Here is a 24,329-nt window from a genome sequence, read left to right as displayed (position 1 = left end):
CTCTGATACCACCACAGATCACCACTTTTTTCCTGCATCGGAGACATTGTTATGCATTTGAACTTGCCCATGGATCGCCTTCTGGTTTTTTGTTTTTAGGGCACAAGTAATATGTCTGGCCATTTTTCAGATGTGCAGGCAAAAGTGAAGGCACCATGTCCCTGTTTGTTCATTGCAGCAATCATATAGATTTTCACAAGACATTGTTCCTGTCACTTTTCGGAGCCAACAATGTTTTCTGTCACTTATTGTCATTGTGCCTAACAAGATGAGCCGTGTACACAAAGGCAATCAAGTGTTGCTTTTTCCTCATATGCAGTGCTTTTGGAGAAACTTAAAATGCTGCAGCAAGACAAAACAATGAGTACTGATACACAAGCAGTTATCTTGCCTGTGTAGACAAGCAATTAAGGCGAGGACATACAGCCATGGCCAAAATGCTCCAACACAGACAGTCAAGTGCTGGGGGTGCACTGCAGTGTGTTAGTATACTCAGACAATGCATGCATGGCCTGAGAGAAGATGCATATGTACAAGAACTAGTGACAAAACAATTCACAAATTTTCAATCCACCAAGAAACAACAGAGCTCCGGCTTATTTGAGAGATATGCAGACTGTGCAGGACGTCACACCTGCATATATATATATATACCTGGGACATCAACAGTGGCAATGTGAATTCTATCAGGTCGTGGACCTTATGACATCACAGCTGGACCACTGACTTGATCAGCCTGGAATGAAAGTTGTCGCCCAGAGCAAGAAAAATAATAATAGATGCTGTAAATGGCCTAATCTGGAAATATTTATGGAACTTTGTCTCTGACTGTCACTGTTGCCTGCTCTGAGAGATCATTCTCCACTATTCTGCAGCTAAAAACGTGGTTAAGCAGCACTATAACGCAAAAAAGACAAGAAAAGAAATATCTGGCTTTGCTGCATGTCCATTATGACATTTTGGAAAGGTTGGACATTGAGCCTTTAATGAAAACCTTTGTCCAGAACACGAAGCCACATTTATATCCTTCAGTTAAATATCATACACACACATCTACAGTGTGCAGCTCCTCTCATCAAAAATATGTTCTTGTGCATGCATGAACAGTCACTTTACTGAGTCACTGAACAATCTTTTTTGTAACAAAGGACAAATTATTAGAAGCAAAATTACAGCGGTAGCTCAGACTGTGTCTGAACCTGCTCCTAGCATTGAGTGCCCATTTACTTGTTTTAATACAATTAATATTGTGATTATAAATAAGGGCATTGCCAATATGAAAAATTCCTCCTGCTCTCTCAACATTATTCTTGCTCACTTTCTTAAACAAACCCTCCCAGCCCTTTTTTGGTTGAGTTGGTCCAAGCTCTGTTATGCAAACCATTTTGCTGTCTTTTTTTTGGGTCCTTGTCCCCTGAGAGGGAAGGGTCACTGCAAATCAGTACAAAGTTGTTCTGAGTGATCACCTTTATCCTATGATGAAGTGGTTTCTTCCAGGATGACAATGCCCCCATCCATAGGACGTTGTCGTCCCCATCCATAGGGCATCCATAGGGCACAGTCAATCCCCTGTGGGCACCCCAGCCCGCAGCGGATGTATCTGTGAGGACTAGCTAGAGATAGACCCAGAGCGCTCCCCAGAGCGCTAGTGACAGTCCCAGAGTGCTCCCCCTTGCTATAGTGGCTGGATCCCTCCACCAGGAGATGGCACTGTGAAGCCTCCACGAGACCACAACCTCAGTCTGGTGGGACCCCTGCGGATGCAGACCCAAGCTCAGCAGGCACTGCTGGACGGGTTGCATGTGCAGGAGGGCTAGAGGGACCATTTGCACCATGGCAGCCATGAGGCCCACGAGATGAATTCGACCCGAAAATACAGCTGGAAGGCAGGCTGCAAAGGCCTGCTGCCGCTCCGGAGTCAGTATGATGATCTCCCTCCTGGAGTCCAAAACCATGCCCAGGAATGTTGTCACTTAGGCAGGCTGGAGCTTGCTCTTCTCATAGTTCAGGTGCAGGTCCAGGGCTTGGATGTGCTCCAAGAGCAGGGCCACATGACAACAGCATTGGTCCTCTGAGGCTGCCAGCCAATCATTAAGATAATTGAGGATCCTCAGCCCTCACTGCCTCATGGGTGCAAGGACTGCATCCATGCAGTGGGTGATTGTCCAGGGAGACAGAGATATGCAAAAAGGCAGGACCCAAAACTCAAATATCTTGCCCTCAAAGCTGAAGTGCCCCCACCAGATGGATATCTCGAAGTACACCTCCTTGAGGTTGATGGTTGCAAACCAGTTCCCTGAGGCGACAGCCTGCCCCACCCTGGGAACAGTCAACATCCTGCAACGCAGGGGATGAAGGTAATTGTTGAGCCCCCTGAGGTCCAGAATAGGACAAAATCCCCCATCCCACTTGGGGACCAAAAAGTAGCAGCAGAAAAGCCCCACCTGTTGATTCCCACACTCCATATGGCATTCTCCAAAAGGGAGGACAGTTCTGCTCACAGTACCTTTCCATGTTGAGGGTTGACAACAGTGGTGAAAGTGGCCGACCTTGTTACAGGAGGTCTGAGAGAAAACTAAGCGGTAGCCATGGATCAAGGTGAACACGACCCACGGGTCTGCCCCTAAAGCCAACCAAGCCTCTCTGCAATGGCTCGTTAACAGGGGGTGCTGGCTGGCCAGGGTTTGGGAATCTTGGGGAGGAGCCTGGGTAGCTGGTCCTCCCCTCCTTAGTCTTGAGTTTGCCTACAAAAAGCCTCCAGCTATGGCCTGAGGTCCCCTGGTCCCCAAGCTGCAACCTCTAGAGCTGGCTGAGGCACGGCTGGTCTGGATCATCTGGAGCCCCTGGTGTGTCTAGAGAGGCTATGAGACCTCTCGTGCACAGCAGCAGCACTCCCATGCCTGCTGCAGCAACCTAGCTGCATCCGGTCCAAACATAACTGAAGGGTCCACCAGCAATTTCAGCAAACAGTCCCGATCTCCCTGCTGGAGCTGGGACTGGGACAGCCACAGATCGCGTCTAATGACCCAAAAGGATGCCAGGGCTCTACCAGCAACCTCTGCCTGCTCTTTCATAACTGAAGAGAAGAATGAGGAAGCCGTTTGAAGCTCACCAGCCATGCCCGAACCCCCAGAACCTTCCTGCACTTGGTGGTCATGGGTCACAGAGGTAGAGGGATATTATGGCCCCAGTATTTGCCAGATAACCTCATCAAAACAGCAGGCCAACAAGGTGCTCCCCGCCATCTGTCCACAGTTTAAAGGGTACATATTATGCTTTTCCTTATTTTCAGACATATATATATATATAATGTCACAATGTCGGATGTTCATGTTAAAAGTGGCTGACATGTCAAATAACTAGGTAAACATATTTAGCAGTAATCCCTGTGATCAAAAAACACCAGCTTCAGACTGCTCTGAACGTTTTTTTCTACTTTCAGCCCGAGCTGATTTCTTTATATGGACATCTGCTACATGCACAGCGCGCAAGTTCGCGGCTCCGCTCCCAGAGTAGCCATGACTCCATTACAAAGCACAGCAAAGTAAAATAAGTGGTTTACCTAATGGAGGTGTGCTGGTTGTCTGCAGCTCTTTATAAAACATCTCACTGTGGCTGTTTCTGCTTGTACTATTCCTCCCTGCATTATTCCTAACTGATCCGCTGAACAAATAGCTCAAATAGCTCCATATGTTGTTGTTTCGACCGTTTTTTAGCGCCGCTAACGAAGCTTTGCTAATTCAGTGATGAACAAGTTTTTACTTCCTGTAAATTCTTCACAATAAAAGTCTCCTGTTAGTTAGTCATTTAAAAGCTTTTAATTTGAAGCAGTAAAGCAGGAAATGTTTGGTTTGCATTGATGGTAAAGTTACACAACTCTGATATGTAAAGCTGGCCAATCAGAACAGAGTGGGTTCCTCGGTAGGGAGGCCTTAAAGAGACAGGGGCTAAAACGGAGTGTAAGAGTAACTGTGTATATTGAGGGGCTGCATAAAGGGCCAGTATAAGATGAATAAGGACTTTTTTGAACTGTGAATCATGCAAAACTACTCTAGTGGAGTTCAAAAATAAAACTTTAGAGCTGAAATGAGCATAATAGATCCTCTTTAAGCTTTGTTCATTGTGCTCAGAGGAAGTTTCTATGTCCACATCCTCTGAGTCTACTACCTCCTCCTCTAGCACCTGTATGGGGGTAGGAAGGGGGTTGGCGCAAGGCCTCCTGTCACAGGCCTCTTTGAACACTCCCCCTTTCCCTTTGTGGCTTCAGCCATTCTCCCAACTTTCTCCTTGGGTGTGCCAGAAAGAGGGGAACAAGCCCGCTTCACTCCAAAAAAGCGACAGTGGGCCTCTCTGGTATGTGCAGACAGAATGAAACAGTCCATGCACAACTGAGGGTTCTCCCTGGACATTATGGCATGCTGATGCCCCAAACACAGCACACATTCATCATGACTGTCTTCAAAAGGCATGGAAACCCCACAATCCACACAGGAGTGTTCTTGGTGGGTAGCCATGTTGACATCCACCACTCTTAGTCAGGGGGCAGGGACTGGCAGAAACCTGGAAGTTCCAGTCACCACTGTGTTTACCACCAGCCCCATGGGACACTAGCTTCCTACTTTAACACAAGTGGATAGACTAAGTTTAGAGAAAGATATATCATCAGAAGAACTCCTGTCTTCTATGGCTACACTTCAAAATGGTAAAGCTCCTGGTTTAGATGGCCTGCCAATCAAGTTTTATAAAACCTTCAAATTAGGGATGCATAATATTATCGGCACGTCATTGGTATCAACCAATAAAAGCTCTAAAATGAAATATCAGCATCGGCCATTTCTGCTGATTATGAGAGGCCAATTTGTTGCCTTCTCCTCCGCCACCTGACTGTGCTTCCCTCCACGGACTGTTTCACCCCAATGGTCCCTGTGCTTCCTCGCACAGGCTCCACTTCACTCAGCTGCCCGTCTGACCCACTCTTTCTTCCCACTTTAACCTGAATAACAAACTGAGCTCAGTGCTCTGGTTGGATCCACATGGAGAGCCGGGGCTAATGTTAGCTGAGAAGCTAGCGGTGCGTTAGCCGCAGCATGACTGGAGGGAAGCACAGCCAGCTAGTCTCCGTTAGCCTCTGCTAGCCTCTCAGCTAACATTAGTCTTGGCTCTCCATGTGGATCCAACCAGTGCACCGAGCTCCAGTTCGTGAATCAGGTTAAAGCGGGAAGAAGCTTGCGTGAAGTGGAGCCTATGGAGGAAGCACGGGGACTGTTGGGGTGAAACAGTCCGTCGAGGAGCTGCTATGCAGACAGGAAACACCTCAGCTGACAGGATGTACCACTCTGTTTGGGGGGGGATCTTCTTTTTAGTCTATAAAGGCGGTTGGCAACCAGCATATTATGTGCATTACCGCCACCTTCTGCTCCGGAGTGTGGACCAGAGATTAAATCCTATACATTAATCCTGTCTGTCTAATAAACTCAAAGAAAACTCTACTGCTCCACCCACTTGGCAAGTTCTTTAAAGTTTTAATGCTGAGCTCCTGAACTCCAGTCTTCCTAAGTTCTTCCTTCATATATTGTCTTTCTTGATCAATACTTCAAGTACAATCTATGCTTGCATGCATAATAGTCTCCTCAGCCAGCTGGAAAAAAAATATGTGCATATATCGGTATCTGCATCGGCAATCGGCCACAATGAGTTGGAAATATCGGCATATCCGTTATCGTCAAAAAATCCAATATCGTGCATGCCTACTTCAAATTATTTATTGCCTCTTTTTCTTTCTATAATCAATGCTTGTTTTAGTAAAGGTTGTCTCCCTCAGTCTTTATGTGTGGCTCCTATTATTCTACTCCAAAAGAAGGATAAAGATCCTCTCCAGTGTTCCTCCTATAGGCCAATTTCAATTCTTAATGCAGATTATAAAATCATTGCTAAAGTCCTTGCATTACAGCTTGAGAGAGATTTGTCTTATTCATTAAACCAAACTAGATTTGTTCATGGTTGTACTTCTACTGATAATTTACGCAGGTACGTTGATATTCTTTACCACACTGATGAACTTAATCCCCAGAATGTTATTCTCTCTGTCGATGCTGAAAAAGCATTCAACAGGGTTGAATGGAAGTATTTTATGTCTGTCCTTAGAAGATTCAGTTTTGGTTTTAAGTTTTGTCACTGGGTACAAATTCTTTATAGTTTTCCTATGGCTGTTGTTAAAACGAATACCAACAATTCTTAACTCTTTTTGTTTTCAAGAGGCACAAGACAAGGTTGCCCATTGTCTCCTGCACTGTTCGCCACTGCTATCGAGCCATTAGCTGCAATGATTAGACTCATGAATATATTAAATGTGTTAAGATTGAGAAGGAGAAGCATCTTATATCTTTGTATGCTGACAATATTTTGTTGTATTTTCATGACCCTGTAAATTCAATACTATTTATGTTATCTCTCTTTGAAAATTTTGGGAAGATATCAGGCTACAAAGTTTACTGGGACAAAACTGAGATAATGCCAATTTCCAACTTTGACTATACCTCATTGAAGAGTCAACTCATTTGGAACTGGTCCATTAAATGTATTATTTATTTAGGTATGTTCATTCCTAGATAATCAGAAGACACTTTAAGTTTGAATTACCAGTAGTTAATAAAATATCAGAGGAATTAAAGCGAATTGGTCAGCTTCCCATTTCCCTTATTGGTAGAATTAACATAGTTAAAATGTCTGTTTTGCCAAAGATTTTATATTTATTTCAAAATCTTCCAACTATTCTACCACAATCTTTTTTTAAAAGGGTACAGAGTCTGGTGTCTTCCTCTATTTGGAACAACAAATCCCCACGAGTTTGGATGCCAGTGTTGTGTTTACCATATGAATATGGTCGCCTGAAGCTTCCCAACTTTATTATTTTTTGTCATCTCAGTTTACTCAGATTAAACAATGGTTTTTAAATACTTTCTGTTCATGGAAAAGAATAGAATCCTTGGATATTTGTCCACACAACTTGGAACATTTACTATATATTGATTTCACAGAAGTGGAAAAAATCACCAAGAATCCTGTTATACTAAATTGCCTCTGTATTTGCAAATTGTCCCATAAATTATTAGGTTACAAGAATCCCCCTTTCCCCTTTCTCCCCAATTTTGGAAAAAGTATTTCATGTTGTAGGGATGACACGTTTAAACCTTGGTACAATAAAGGTATAACAAGTTCTCACTTGTTTGAAAATGGGACTTTTCTCTCATGTGCTCAATTTCAACAGAAATATGGAGTTCCATCTTCCTATTTATTAAGATTTTTTTAATTAAGGCACATAGTAAATACTGAGCGGGGTTCTCTTCAAGAACCTAAGCCATCAAAGATTGATGTTATATTAAACAAAAAAAGAAAAAGTTATTTCAAAGATTTGAACTGGGAACAAGACCTTCATATGGAAATAAAGCAAGAGGATTGGTCTCATATTCATAGGAAAGTTCATAAATGCTCTTACAATCCAAGGCATAAACTAGCTCTCTTTAGATTTAGATAGATAGGGTTTATTATACTCTAGAGAAATTAAATAAAATAAACAGTGAGATGTCTTGGGATTGTAAGAAACAAAAAGATGTTTTTCATATGTTTTGGTCATGTGACTTACTTTCTTTATTTTGGAACTCTGTTACCGAGTTGATATCTTAGAGTTTACATGTATCTGTTCCCCTTTCACCTCGTGTATGTCTTTTGGGAACAAGTATGTCTGGCAAGTGGAATAAATATATAAGTAGGTACATAGATATTGCCTGGTCCACTGGTGGAATGAACTCTCAAGTTACCTTACATTGGACAACATTTATTATAAGAGTAAAGGCAGATCCTCAGACTTTTTAAAAAATATGACAATCTCATAGAGATTTTGATTTTACCCTAACTTCTTACACAAATGTTAGGGACTATGACAACAGTAGGATCTGAGTGCAAAAGTTTGTGTTGTTTTGTCTGTCTTTTATCTTGTTTATTGTTTTGAGGTTATGATATGTTTGGATATCAGTTAGAGTCATTGTTTGGAATGGGCTAGTCCCTCATTTAGGGCTGGACGATGGCTCGATCTTATTGTTTGTCATCCTTCAGTGGAATCATATCATGGTGGAGTCATATCATTTTATTTTATTTTTTTAACATCCTGACACGTACTTCTGCTGTTTGGATTTGGATAGGAAAACTTAATAAAGTAAGATAAAGTGAAGTATGGTAGAAATATTATTTGATTGTTTCTGTTTTGTCTGATATCACTCCTAGCATTTTCAATTGGTTCAAAGAGATGATCATTATTCTAAATACTTGGTGTGGTTTTTTGCACACATGAACCATATCATGGTGTATACTTACATTGAGAAAGACCCTAATGATTCTCATGATATGGATTTCAACCATGTTGTCCAGCCCTATACCCTTATTACTTTCTTGACCTTTTATTTTCCCCTTCATTTTGTCACATGTTTGTTATGTCTCATGTTGTGTTTTCTTTGTCTTGTTTTGTTTTTTTTGTGGGGGATCTGATACATGGGGAATGAGATTTATGTATGTATATTCCTCATGTTGTATGCAAAATATATAAGAAATTTTGAAAAACAACATAATTTCATACCAGTAGGGGGGTAACACTTTGTAATACAGCTCACCAATTACAGTGTTATTACACTGTATGAATCTAGTACTAATGAAAATACTGGTTCCTTTTGTTTGCCTTTTATTAACGTGTTGGTACAGTGGAAGAAAACAGGGCTATAGTGAACAAGGGATTAACAATTTGGCATTCTGGAAAGAAGGAAAAATTGATTACACTTTAAGTATGTTTGTAAATACTGGTTATGTTAGTGAGAAACAAAACTGAAGTTTGGGGAAAATGGTGTTAACACTAATACTGATATTCTGCAAAAACTATAAAGTTTCCATGGCAATGATCACTAATGCCTCTAAATTGTACTAATATAGTGCTTGAGTAATACTTTCCATCTCTGAGAATTTCATTATAAGGGATATGCAGAATTATGGTATGTATTTCAATACATACGTACACATTTTCATTTACAGGCATATGTAGAATTACGGTGTGCAATAAAAAATAAACCAGAACTGAGAAGCATATTTAATAGCCTTAAGTGTTAAATTAAATATTTTGAAAACCTTATTAAAAAATATTACCGAAACATTGTTAATGTTTCAAAATTGCCCTGTGGCTCTGGAAAAAAATATATTGAATTGAATAGGAATACCAACATAAAATAAAATGAAATAAATCTAAATTATATGCAAAAATATACCTTTGACTGTAGGCCTTTTCATTAAAACTGTCAACATGCAATCCATATCTCAATTTTTAAATGTTTTTTTTATTTTATTTTAATTTTCAAACCTTTTAAAAACTACCATGAAGTCCATAATCATTCATTCTTCAGTCTCAGTGAGAATGAAACAGCAGTGAATTCTTTCAGCAGCGGAGGTAAAGCAATTAACAATAATCAGGCTACTATGTTTCCAAAGTCTGCTATCCAGAATTTTTTTTTAAAAAAGTAAAAATAGGGATATCACTCACTTTTCAGGGTATGCACATAGTGAAGTGTTTACACATTTAATTTTTATCTGTTTTGTCAATTTCAGCTTAAGTAATAACAACTGTATTTGCAGCCTTTAGCGGAAGTAATTGAAGATTAGTGGAATTATGTGACTTGTTTCTAATTCTGTCTGATATTCTTGTCTGTATTTAAAGTGACGCAATAACATACAGGCGTGTTGCCCGACCATGAGAACTGGTGGAGCCGTCGTGAAAGTATCAAATTGAGTGCTTCCACGCGCCTCAAGATAACTCGAAGTTGACCCCCCTTTCATACACCAACCTATTACAGTCTAATGATTAATCCTACATTAATCTATTATCATAAATGAGGAAGTTTTTGTCTTACAAATTTCTGACTTTCCCGTATCCCGCAGCTCTACATTATTGAACAATGTAGAGTTGTAGGACTACAAAATAATCATCCACAAAGTGATCCACGATATCCTATATCCTTAAAACACACCTATGGTTCAGATGTTGGCCTAATCAGCATTAGGAATTAACACGCTAATGGAGTGAATAAATGTGCATGCAGGTTGTCGGTGGAGGGTTGGTGCATCGCGTACACAGATGTATTGACGGCCTCGCTGGACTCTAACGCATCAGCTACCGGGTGGCCCGGCCATAAAAGGCCGTGTGTTAACTCTCACTTTATGAGTGATGACAGAGAGGAAAGGCTTCGTTTCCCTGCCCTCTAACCTGCACTGATGTAGCTGTATTTGGCCTAATGAAATAATTTACCTTGATGAATGAATGAAATGTTTGGACTTGACACCAGCTTTTAATCAGACTGAGAAAACAACGTCAAATCTTCCATGATTCTCTAATTAACAAAATTAGTTTAACAGCCCTGGCGTTATAATTGAGTGAAGGAATAAAGCAAACTTACAGTCTGAAATTCACTTTCACGTTTACTACTACGAGGAGCGTCAAATCTAACTTTATTTCATGGAGAAGTAATGGCAAAATATATATAAAGCTGTTATTATTATTATTATTATTATTGGCTAGTTTGCAGACAAAAGTCTTAATGTCGTAAAAAGTTTATTATTTTATTACAAGCTCTCTGTGGAAAGACGACCTGCAAAACATTTTAAGACTCCATTGACATTTATTTTATTAACTTTAACTTTTTGAAAAACGTTTTTACTCATTCCTGCTACAGTTCTACTGTGATGTTTCCATTACAGAGCTTGCTTTCTTCAAATATATATTTAAACAAATTTTAATTAATTATTTAAATTAAATTTAAATTACTATGTCAACATAGTTTTTAAATTGGTTAAAAAAATAGATAGCCTACCGCTCTCTAAAAGGGCACCCTTTATAAAGGGTTCATCAGTTTTAATAAATGATTAATAAATCATTTACTTGGATCATTATGGAGATATTAACAAGAACAACTTTTGGGTGATTATGCTTTCCATGTGGTAGTAATGCATTCAGTAAATTATTAAAATATACTCGTGGACCTCTCACTTTGTAATAAACAATATAGAGCATTAGTAAATTGTTTATTAACTATAAAAAACCCATTAATTATTACAAAATATTCCTTATTAGAAAGTGGTACGAAAAACATATTGGCTATGATCCGTTTCTCCCCATATAGTCAACAGTTTCATTTTCTCTTCGTCACTGCAAATAATTTAAAACAGTGTGAAAACTATGTGTAAACTATCTATGTATGAATTTGTTGGATGTTTGCCACAGAATTCCCGCACGTCTGTTCTTACAGAATCCTATTCCTCTTCTAACACCTATATTTTCCATATATTGAGAACTAATAGATTTTGATATATATAAAAGTTAAAGGTTTGCCACTTTTGCTACTTTACTAGGCTATTATAAAACATTTGGAAGATGTGTCTTTGACAAATGTGATTTTGAATATATTACATTAGTTGAACATTTCAATACTGCATGTTCGTTGTTTGATTATTCCCCTTTTGGGTCTTGAATAGACTTGATCTGCACGCGGGTCCTCAAAATCTGAAATTTGAATGGGCCCTGTTATTATAGTATGGTAATACTCATTGTCCCTCTGTGAGCGGCTTTAGGCTGCTGTGTTCGCTCAGGGTGCCTACCGTCGGGGAAGACTGCCCTCATCTTGAGGTAGCTGCTGGTCAGCCTGATGATGGAGGCCTTGTCCAGCTGGGAGGTGATGGCCGCCGGCAGAGGCAGTAGTTTGGCCAGCTCATAAAACTCTCCGTTCTCGTTTTCTCTCCGCGTCTTCGCCGCGTTCTTGGACTTTTCCTTCATTTCTGGAAGTTTCAGACAATTGATTCTAGCATAACATTAAGTCTTCGCTGAGCTTTTTCCATAGACTCGTGTAACAAATAGTTATTTTACTGACAGAATAAAATCGTTCCTCTAGCATCCCAATTATAGGGGTTCCTATAAAGAAAACGTTGAAATGATGAGCAGGATTATATTGTGACTCCAAAGAACAGAGCAGACTATAAACGTGTTTTATAACCTAAGCCGCTCGGCGCACTCCAAAAGCCAGAGAAAAGGCTGACTGCTTATTTTCCCATATGTCCGAAGTATCCTTATTAAAGCTTTGACCAACTTTCTGGTGTGTTATTGCTCCGCCGAGTCTCTCCAGCTTCTACTGTTCAACAGTAATAGCAGACAAAGTTGCAAATACCCCGTGGATGAACGCCACGTTTTCACGGTGCTGTCAGTTTTCCACCCATCCGCAGCTTTGTGGACATCCACAGTCTCGTACGCCAAAAGGAAAAACAAATCCAGCAGAAGTTATTATACGAGTGTTGCAATCTAATGTTGAGGATAGGGCAGCGGAAGACTGCAAACTGAAATGGTCAGAAAACCCCTCAGATCCGACCCGGACTCTCTCTCTCTCTCTCTCTCTCTCTCTCTCTCTCTCTCTCTCTCTCTCTCTCTCTCTCTCTCTCTCTCTCTCTCTCCCTCCTCTGTGTGTGTGTCTGTTTGTGTGGGAGTATAAGAGTGTGTAATTATTAAACTGCTCTATAATGATTAGCTACACTATGGCTATACTGTATACAATAACATATTCACAAAATAAATTCAACAACTATAATATTTATTATATAATAATATTTCATACTTTTAACCCTCAAGAGCGTGACCCCCTGAAGAGTGTCATTGCTTCCTTGTGAAATGAATGTTACTATGGTTCGGAGACCTTTGTTTGTTTGTTTGTTTAATCTTAAACGGGCATTGTAGTAGGAGAAGAAGGTTAAAAACAAAAATACAGCTCACAAAGAGGATTCAGTTAAAAATGTTAACGTTCACCATATCCATCATCAAATAGGCTACATTTTATTGCGGTATATGTTTAAGCTGCAAAATGCATTTTAAAGTATTTTGGGGAGATGTTTGCCTTTATTATATAGTGACAGTAGTGAGCCACCAGAATATGAGGAGAGAGAGGCATAGATGGCATGCAATAAAGGTCCTCAGCCTGATTCTTTGTGATTGTTGTGTATTTATACACATGCGTTTATATACTGAAGTTATTACTAATTTAATGTAATCGTTGTTAGTAGGCCTATCAACATTCTGCGACTTACCAGCTACATTAATTAACAATAACATTTCCTCATTATCTTAATAGAAAACTTAATCCAGGCAATGTTATGTTTCCTCTGAAACATATTTGCTGTTGCAATTAGTTGAATACAAACGTTTGCCTGAGCATGGAGCTGAAATCAAGGTGTGTCTATGGCTGGCGCTAATATTTCTGTCGCATTTTCATTGATAAAAATAAAAATTTAAGTCTAGAAAGAACATAACCCTGGCCAAAATTTTGACATACTAATACATCTATTCCAACTACTCTCCAAATAGAAAACACCATTTCCCTCCAATCCAGTAAATAATAATGAAAAAAAAAAACAACAATAAGGATATGGTTTACAAATTCCACCAAAATTAGAATAGCATGAGCAACATATTGCCCTATAGACTGTACTGTTATTTAACTGTAGAAACTCTATCAGACTAAATATTATATTATGATATTTTGGTCCTGGAATTTTATATGTTCATTGATATTTCCTAAGAAGTAGGTAGGCTAGTAATTTGTGTAAATTCTAGACCACTCCTTGTAAAATATATACTGAGTTGCTTTTGTTGAACATTTCAATTACAAGTCAAAGGAGCTGCATGTCCACAGAGCTGGAGCCAGCTCCCCTCCAACAAGAGGCTGCAGTCTATCAAGACCAAAACCCCACACCACAAGAAGAGTTTCTTTCGCAGCTGGCCTCATCAACAAGGCCTGGGCCCCCCACTGACACAAACTCTATCCTACCCATGGACACTACACGTTATATTAACGTAAAATTGTCATCATCTGCACAACGCGAACCCATCACATCCTATATGGTGTGTTACATTAATGCAGTTCTTTGTATTATTACATTTGCACATTACATGTACTGTTTATACTGTGAACATTTGCACATTTCTGGTCAGTATCTTGTACATCATTTTTTAAACCCTAACAGCTCTTTTCACTCAGATTTTTTTAAATTATTTTTTTACTTATATTATTTATGATCACCTGACTTTTGTGGTAGTTGTATTTTTCCTTAATTTGTATAGGTACTTGTACTTGTACACGTATGAAGCATGACTTTTGTATATAAAATATACAGGCAGCATATGAAATATTTTCAAGTGCTTATATGAGCACATACATTTTACCAATTATCACTTTGTCTCATACAATGGACCACTTTACTTTCAGTACTTGTAAGTGCAGTCAATAAATAATTCATAAGACATTTTTTCTCCCTGTGAGTGTCAAAGACCTATTAATTTATTGCTACATCCTAAAATCTGTCATTGTCTGTCTTACATAACCTTTAACTAACACATTAACACAAACACATTAGGAGACAGGGTAGTTTTACCCTACTAATGATGTGTAGTTGCAATAGTAATCAAAGTTTTTTTAATCATGGCTCAGAGCATGTGAGTTGGATATAGTGTCTGTAGGAAAAATGTTCCTCACACTCCTAAAGGCAGCTTTCATAGAGTGTAATCAGTCCATTTATTTACATTGGCTGTAATAGTCTGGCTATCACTTTCTGCATGGCTGTCAGTGTTGATGGATGAACATGGCTCTGGCTGTAGAAGGAAAATCTTACAACAGGACTCACTGTAGACCTTTGAATCTTCACTTGTAGGTTAAAGATGATCCTTATGAAGGATTGATTGTCTGAGTGCTCTCAACAAGTGAAAGTAGGCCTGTTTTGTTTTTTTGTTAGGATGTCAATACTGCACATTCCTGCAATATACTCTTAAGTACCGGTTTAATGGGCACACCTTTTCAAACGGCTTTCAATATAATGCAATTCAATTCAACACAACCACACGCTAGAGCCCCCCAAATAACCCCAGTGTTAATTAATCACCTCTCTGCCATTGGCAATCTTAACATTATAAATGTCAGAGAGGTTTTACTACTGTTTTTTGCTTTTGTTTTTATTAACATGCATTTGTCAATACTGATTTCACTTCAAAACTCTTCACACAGTCAGCACAACAGAAGTCAGTGTGGACCAAACTGTGCATCACCTTTCATTACTTTGACACAAAATGTATTCAATGACCACATCTTTCAAATTTCATGAACTGTTTTTTTTCCCACTCAAACTTAACCACCACCAAAAGCTTTATGTATTTACAGTCCATTTTGCATATGTGTACATACTATTGTCAAAACTGTTAAATTTGGGTTAAAAAATCTGACATAACCCACAATTACTGTAAATTGCATGGCAATTTGATGCATTCTGCTAAATCTAATCTAATAAGAAACAGAAAAAATAATACAAAAACTCCTAATTGAGACATACAACACTGGACTGCCTCATTTCATTCTTTGATCATCATGATGACAGATTTGTGCAGGTGAGGAAAGAGGGCAGTTAAGGTGTAATTTGTAATTGTGTGGGACAATGTGGCATTTTACCATTCTCTCCTAGTCACAGTGTTCACAGCCCATCCCAGGATGCTTTCACTTTTCCTTTGACCTTACTCTCCATTCCTCAACCCACACAGACGGATTCTTGTCCTCATGGAGGTAGCAAGTTTATGACCATCAACCACATGATGAGATGTCCCTCTTGAACATATCACACATAAGATTCTTTCCCAGGTGTATTGCAGGTGTGATATTGATGAGAATTTGTGGCCAAATACAGAAGACAGGGTTGACTAGCACTGTTGTAATTCTATAACTGTTGCTATCCTATACATATATAGTGATGTATACACATCTGTATGTATAGTGAATATGTATAGTTTTGTATTGCATCACTGGAATTACTCTTTTGTGCACTTGAAAAAACAAACAAGCCTATTGAAGCATAGTGCAGCATTTCTGGTGAATTTCTGTGACATATACTGTGATGAAATCTTGGTTTATGCTAAATAAATTAATTAATAAATAGATAAAAGCTACTTCAAGACAATAGTGATACATATTGCATGCTACCAGTTGTTTGTGTTTTTTTAGATTGTGTAATGAGTGACAAAGTTTTCTTGTTGGTGTCAAGGGAATAGCAGGAGATGGACCCAAATGCAGGACACAGGAGCAGCAGGAACTGCAGAATAACTCTTTATTCACGATAATTCAGGCAAAGCAGAGCAGAGCTGGACAAACCTGAACAAGACAGAAGTGAGCAGAGCAGAACAAAGGATCCAACAAACTGAACTGAAAACCAGGACTTGAATACAAACTAAACTGACAAGGGGATGAGGTGCAGGTGGAACAGAAGAACAGGAAAGGAGCTGATTGGCTGGGGAAGACACAGGGAACAGGGCAGGGTTAATGAGGATGATGCAGGGCAGGTGTGGAGAGAAAAGAGGAACAGAGACACAGGGGGAAAACCCTGAGAAGCAGAAAACCAAGAAACCAGAAAACACAATTCTCATCATAATCAACTGGCATACATAAAGTTGTCCAAGAACACACTCATGTATACAAGTATACCACAACCTGCAAACTCTTATCTACAATCTCATGATAATGCAGGTCCTAAAACATAGCACACAGAGGGCTACAAACGCAAATCACTCAAATCTACAGAAACAAATGCCAAACAAACTCTTTTTTCATGACGTGAGGATTGAAGAGGATTGATTGAGGATGAGTTGCAGAGAGAGAGAGAGAGCCATTGAGGGGCAAGTGTCCTGAGGACAGAACAAGGGTGGAGCATGAGACCTCAGGCAGGAGGCCTAGAGGCTGTACAGGGGCGGAGCAGAAAACCTTAGGCTGGCGGCCTGGGGGCTAGACAGGGGCGGAGCAGGAGACCTCAGGCAGGCAGCCTGGAGGCTGGGCCGAAGGATGTAACGTATCCGGAGGGCGACCACGATGCAGGACCAAAGGCCGGTATCACAGGGTGACCTTTGCTGAGCGTCGGCAAAGACGGCCAACCAATGTTCTAGAAGGTCTGGCTGTGGGTCGGCAGAGACTGTCAAGTGGAGGTGTGGTAGTACATCAGCAGAGGTGGCCCACTGCTGAAGCTCTGGAGGGTGGTCTGCTGAGACAGCTGACTGCTGAAGGTCTGGAAGAAGGTCAGCGGAGACAGCTGACTGTTGAAGGTCTGGGAGGAGTTCGGTGGGGACAGCTGACTGCTGAAGGTCTGGGAGAAGGTCAGCGGGTGTGGCAGATGAATAGGAGTCTGGCAGGTGAGCCAGAAGAACAGGGGAAACAAGAGGCTGCTGAAGCACAACCACAGGAGACTGCTGCAACTCAGGAATAGAAGATTGTTACAGCTCAGGAACAGGGGGCTGTTGCAGCTCAGGAACAGGGAGCTGCTATGGCTCAGGAATAGGGGGCTGCTAAGGCTCAGGAGCAGGGGGCTGCTGTGGCCCAGCAGGAACAGGAGGTTGCTGCAGGTCAGCAGGGAATGAAGGTTGCTGCAGATCAGCAGGGACAGGAGATTGCTGCAGATCAACAGGGACAGGATATTGTTGCAACTCAGCAGGGACAGGATATTGCTGCAGCTCAACACGGACTAGAGATTGTTGCAGCTCAGCAGAGACATGAGAGTGCCGCAGTTAAGCAGGGACAAGAGAGTGCTGCAGCTCAGGTGGGACAGGGGATGCAGGAAATAGGACTGCAGGAAATGCTTCAGACTCTGGAGGTGGGGCCACAGGGGACCCAGGCAAGGGGCATGGCAGATCAGGTGCAGCATATACAAGAAGGATAACAGAACTGAGCAGAACAGAACAAAAGATCTAACAAGATAGAACTGAAAATCAGGACATAAATACAAACTAAACTGACAAGGGGCTAGGGATTAGCTGGGGAAGACACAGGGAACAGGGCAGGGCTAGCAGGGAAATGCAGCGTAGATGTGGAAGGAAAAGCAGAACACAGACACAGGAGGAAAACCCAGAGCAGCAGAAAACCAAGAAACCAGAAAACACAATCCTCATCATAATCAACCGACATACATACATAAACCTGTCCAAGAACACACATGAATACAACTTAAACACACAGGCATGTCACAACCTGCAAACTCTTATCTACAATCTCATGATAATGCAGCTCCTAAAACATGACACACAGAGGCTGCAAACGCAAATCACTCAAAGCTACAGAAACAAACTTTTTTCATAATGTAATGAGGATGAACTACAGAGAGTCCAGCCATTGAACAAACACCTGTCAGTCTCCGGATAAGAATGTCTGCTAAATGCCCTGAATGTAAATACAGAGGACATACAGTACTGTGCAAAAGTTTTAGGCACCCTAGATGTTTAGATTCTTATCCATTATGCAATAACATACAGGAAGTGTCTGATCGGTCCCAAATTTATTCATGACATGACAATGACGCCAAGCATACAGCTAGGGTCATAAAGAACTATTTTCAGCAACAAGAAGAATGATGAGTCCTGCAACAGCTGGTAAGGTATGGCCCCCACAGAGCCCTGATCACAACATCATGGAGTCAATCTGGGATTACATGAAGAAGCACCTGAGATGGCCTAAATAATAAATCCACAGAAGAACATTCTTTCTCCAGGATGGTTACAACAACCTACCTGCAAGTTACCATGAAAAACTGTGTTAAAGTATACTGAGGAGAACTGCTGCTATTTTTAAGACAAAGCTGCACACAGCAAATATTGATTTCATTCTCATTTCTGTTGTTTACTCAACTTTGTAAGAAGTTAATTGATAAATTAAAACAATTTATAGCAATATTTTTGTACGCATTCTCACTTTACTTTTAGTGCCTAAAACTTTTGCACAGCTCTGTATGTGAAATAAATTGCCTGGTGTATAAATTGCTGCATCTTAGATGTCTAACTGTGTCAAACTCCCCAGTCACATTTTACAACTGGTGTGAAAGCAAACTTCAATTTCAACTACAAGGGTTACAGTGAAGTTATAAACATTATTATTTCTCATAATATTACAATGTGATCTGGTTCAAAATTTTCTCCAAATGAATGTAATACGCTTCCAACAACTCATTACTGAAATATTTTGAAGGCTTATAATAAAATCCTTTCACTACCTAATGTTACACCAACTATCTGTCTTAACAAGGTTCACACATTTGTGATTACAGTCAGCTAGCATTTGCTAACATAGTCATACTGTAGCAAGCTAACAAATTCACGTTAGCTGATGCTAGCTAACATTAATGTCCGATTCTCAGTTTGCTACAGGCATGCTAGCTAATGATAGCAAATGCTAGCTAAGCGAACAAACTAACAACATGACATGCAACATTATGAGTACCAAGAAAGCTGCACATAATTGTTATTATTTCCTTGTAAGTTCTAACAACATCATTAGCTTAGTGCCAGCTAGCGTTAACCAAATGAATAATGTTATATAACTGCAACAATCTCTAGTCCCTATTGAGCTACAGCAATATCCTGTCCCTGCTGAGCTGCAACAATATCCTGTCCCTGTTATGGCTATTAGCCTATTATATCAATGAAATGTTACGTTTGGAGTTTACGTTGAATGCAGTACCCCCTCCTGTTTCTGCTCCTTGACTTCATCTGTCTGGGAGCCCCCTCCCCTCCCCAAACACTCACTATGAGTCTTGGGCATGGGTGTGGCAAAATGGCTCGAGGGCGCCCCCTCAAAATTTCAAAGTCAAAGCCCCTGCCTTTAATTTTGACGAACATTTATGAAATTTGGTAGGCAGATGTACCATCTCCAGACTTAAAAAAAGCCTCTTGGAGCCATACCCTAAGTCCAACATGAAGTTAGCCATTTTGAATACATTGTGCATTTTTTTCTCAAACAGAAGCCATTGACAGGCACTGTATTTTAACAAACTCCTCCTAGACATTTAACCTGAGCAACTTCAATTTTGGTAGGTTAAAACTAAAGATCTTTGCAATGCTAAATTGCGAAGCTTTTTATATGTCATGGAACACCTTTGGCTTGGCATTCCAGTGAATTTTGCCCAAAACATGTTTGTAGCATTAAACAGGAAGTTGTTGTAACTCGGCTTTACCTTGTCCAATCTGCCCCACATTTCTCATGTTAAGATAAGAGTCCAAGCCTGAACACATCTACATGTCAATATTTAATCATAGTCATAGGGCCACCTACTGACAACAGGCAGTCGACATACATGACAAACATCATCCAATTTACGTGACAATTACATGGTGTGCTCTACACATGACACACAGCAAACGTGATGTATAATTAGTAAATGATCTCTAGCGCCAAATAGTGGGCACAGGAATTGAAGGTTATCTCCTACATGTCAGGTGCCCTCTGGTAAATGTGGGTGTCCTGCGGATGAGAAAGCATAAAGAACTCCGGGGAAGAAGTCAAGTTAGTAACATGCAGCAATGGTAAATGAATACATATGGAGATGGAGAGGAGGAGAGAGGAGTTCAGTACATCAAGGGTAGTTCCCCGGCAGTCTAGGCCTATAGCAGCATAACTGAGGGCTGGTCCAGAAAGGAAAGTTTCAAGCCTACTCTTAAATGTAGAGAGGGTGTCTGCCCTCCGGACCGAATCTGGATTCATATCCTCTAGCTGGAGTTAGTTCAGTGAAGTCCATCATGAGATGTTGAAATGGACTGTGTTGAATACACACCAGGCATCTTTTGCAAAAAATTTCTGCTACAGTGCTAAACCCAATTGAGTCCCAATTTTGAGCAATGAAATCAATCACACCTCCTCCTTCATGTTTGGATCCTAGAAACATGATCCAGTCCATGGGAGAGCTTCGCCATGTAAGGGAAAAGTTGCTTAGGCAAGCTAGGTTTATCCTGTGGACCCCTCCAGATACCCTCTGAGTCACAATGATCATGTTTCCTCCAAGCAGACTTTTCTGCAGCACTGGCCATTGATTGGATGTCTTTGTAGAAGCTATTTATGTTGATTGTTGGCATGTCATTTGTTAAGTTATAACTTGCAGTATTATTTTGGACACTGGGTGGCAATCATTAGATGCAGAGGGTTGTGTATGTAGGGGCATAGGTGACAGGAAACAGTAGGCACAGGTAGGGGGAGCACATACAGTTCTTACCAGACTGGTAAGAGACTCACACTACAGCTGGCAGGACAGAAAACCCAGTATGTTCATGGTTTGTACAAATACTATAATAAAACAACTAAATGGCAGCCAACCGACTGGAAAATCTGTTTTTGAATCTGTGTAAAATCACTTCTAATCTAAGTTACCTGTGTATCAATGGCAACTGGAAAACTAGGAAAATAAAGGACACTGAAAATGAAAATTGCCATTACAGTCTTTAAGGGACATATGTGGATCAAAAGGGGTCTGAACTCCTGCAAAATCAAGATACATTTGAAGCGTGTATGTCTCAGGTGAAACAGCAGCAGAATCAGCAAGAATTTCCTTTAGAAACATCATCTCCAGTCTTAACATGTGCTTGGCACTTACAAACAGCTACCTGGGATGGAAGCAAGATAACTTCAAGAAGATTGCCAACAAGGTGATGATGTTGAATTGGTGTACCCTGTGATGTAAGAAATCCTCTATTTTTCCACAGAGTCCCAAAATCATGTACCACCCCAAAAGCATACCTGCTATTGGTATAGATAGTAACAGATTTTCCAGATGCAAGAATACATGCCCTTGTTAAAGTGAAAAGCTCAGCAGCCTGAGCAGATAGATGAGCTGGGAGTCTTGCAGATTTCACCACTTCATGATCACTAACAATGGCATAACCAACAGCCCCCACTCCATCTAACCGTCTAGCTGATCCATCCTCATAATAAATCAAATCAGGATTAGAGAGAGATTCAGCAGAAAGAGCTTGTCTAGGAGTTACTGTTTCAGCAATAATTGCCAGACAGTCATGAGCTTCTTCATCCTCCTCAATAGGAAGAAGGGTGGCTGGATTCAAGATGTTACACCTTCGCAAGGTGACATGCAAAAGACTCAAAATGTTGTAATAATGGAGGGCGGAAGCTGGGGTGAAGTGTGCCGTCTTGGCCTGAAAAAGAATAGCAGCCACAGCATGTGGAACCAAAACAGTCAAAGGTCTTTAAGCTACTAAAGAAGAAGAAGCTGTCACAGCCGCTGTAGCCGCAGCTACTGTTCTCAAACAAGGAGGAAGCCCTCTTACAACAGGCGGAAGTCTTTGAGAATGGTAAGCAACCGCTTTAAGTTTATCAGTTTCTGAAGCAAAGCAGCACTATAAAACCCTTTTTTCTCATCAACTGCCAAGGTGAAATCCCTTGACAAATCAGGAATGCCTAAGGCTGGAGCAGAAACCAAAGCCTCCTTTAGTTTCACAAAAGAGTCGGTAGCTTAACAGATCCACTGTCTACAGTAGCCTGTATATCCTAAAAAAGACAAGACCTGTTTTTGTATGGTTTAGGCATTGACAGCACCGCTTGAATTCTGTCTTTGCCAATTGTTCTTTTATTTTGTGAGATCTCATGCCTTAAATAGTGCACTTGTTTTACCAGCTGGAGTTTTACTAGCGATGCTTTATGTCCCTGCAAAGCTAAATATTTTAGGAGGGCATTTGTATCTGCAATGCAGTTTTCATCAGAAGTGGAGCACACAAGCAAATCATCCACATACTGAATCAAAGTGCTTCCTTAGGGAAATACAAAACCTGCCAAGTTTTCCTGCAATGCAGCTGAATAAACTATTGGTGACTCTTAAAAGCCTTGGTCCAAGTGTATTTTTTACCTTTAAAAGTAAAAGCAAACCAATATTGTGAAGCCAGATCAACTGGGATGCTAGAGAAAGCATTTGCCAAATCTATCACAGTAAACCATTTTGCATTGCCAGGCACAGAGAACAAGATCGTAGCTGGGTTGGATACAACTGCTGCGCAAGCAAACACAGCCTTGTTCACAGCACACAGATCATGAACAGGTCGCCAGGATTTGCCATCAGTTTTCTTTACTGGGATAAGTGTAGTATTATATGGAGAAGTTGGAGCTGAAACAATAATTCCATCCTTCAAGAGTTGCTCAATAATGAGGGTCATACTCTCTTTTGCATCAGGCATCAGAGGATATTGCTGTTTATTAGGCCTGTAATCTGACTTAGGAACCACAACTAATGGGGTGGCATCCTTAGGCTGTATTAAGACCAAATCAGACGGTGCAGCAAAAACACCAGTTCTCCCATTCATTTGAATGGGGGTAGTGCATTTCGGCTGCGGTTCTTTTGGCTGATTGGATAAACGCAACTCGACGTCACTGCAGCTGAAGGCTGCGGTGGCCAATCACAGCCGGAGATCAGACTGATCAGAGCTGCAAACTCTGCCATGAGGGAAGACTAAGACATTATTAAGTGAGGGGAGGACTTCTCTTTGTTTGATAACATTAAAAGTAAAGTTAGACTTTGCTGTCAGCTTCCCAACTCATTTTAAAAAAGACGAGAGAAGGAGAGAGAGAGAGGGCACCAGCGAGAAAGAGGGAGTGAGAGAGAGAGCAGCAGTGGTCGAGCGAGCCAGAGAGTGAATGAAGAGAGGAAGAGCTGGTAGCAAGATTGCTGGTGAATCAGATCAATAAAATGTTATTTTCTGATTGTTTCACAGCGGTTACGTTCCAGAGCACAAACAAAAACACCCACACCCCCACACACCTCCACTCGACCCTGCGGCTGTCAGACCCACATCGTATTTATGGGTTGCCCTCAATTGCTTGGGAACCCCTTCCAAAGCTGGGTGGGTGTATTTAGACTCCAAAATGTTCATTACAAAATTATGGACCACAGTGGGAAACTGATCTGCCAATTGAATTGTCCTATGGACACTAAATGTACAGTGGAAAGGATGGATGACTCCCTTCCCGCAGTTCACCTTCTGGCCTGTAGCTAAATTGGTGTCAAAGCAGGACACATCCATGCCTTGTACTGCCATCCCTACATCATAATCTGAAGGCGCTAGTGAGCTAGCCAGAACAATATGAGGGAGGCCAATCTTCAAAAATACTTTCCTCTACATCTCATTTAGATCAATAAGCAAAACAACAAAATCCTCTGTGACCACAATACCATTACCATGTAACCTTTCCTCTTCTGGTTGTCTTTCCCACTCTTCCTCAAGCTGTTCATCTACACCTTCATATGTTGCATGTGACACACACCTATAGGTGCATAAATCATGTTTTAAAAACATTTCATCACTGAGTCTCAACAAAATCATGCAATTCCTGCACAACTGAAGAAGGATTAATGCTCCAACAATACTCAACAGCTGGAGAGTGGCACCATGAGAGTCAAAGATTTGTCACCAAGATCAA

At 40.7% G+C, this 24,329-nt stretch overlaps 1 protein-coding gene across 1 annotated transcript in view; it reads right to left on the bottom strand.

Moving 5' to 3' along the window:
* sim2 (SIM bHLH transcription factor 2) overlaps positions 1-11,933 on the bottom strand; it is a 95,244-nt gene extending 83,311 nt beyond the window's left edge. The window contains exon 1 of the mRNA XM_042430225.1: positions 11,686-11,933. Within this exon, the coding sequence (XP_042286159.1) occupies positions 11,686-11,860 (175 nt within the window). The 5' untranslated portion in view covers positions 11,861-11,933. The remainder of the gene's footprint in view (positions 1-11,685) is intronic.
* Between the last annotated feature and the right edge of the window lie 12,396 nt (positions 11,934-24,329).

The sequence above is a fragment of the Thunnus maccoyii genome, chromosome 13, assembly GCF_910596095.1.
Source record: "Thunnus maccoyii chromosome 13, fThuMac1.1, whole genome shotgun sequence".
NCBI lineage: Eukaryota > Metazoa > Chordata > Actinopteri > Scombriformes > Scombridae > Thunnus > Thunnus maccoyii.
Note: the sequence above shows the minus strand (reverse complement) of the source record. Positions and strands in the feature narration are given on the sequence as shown.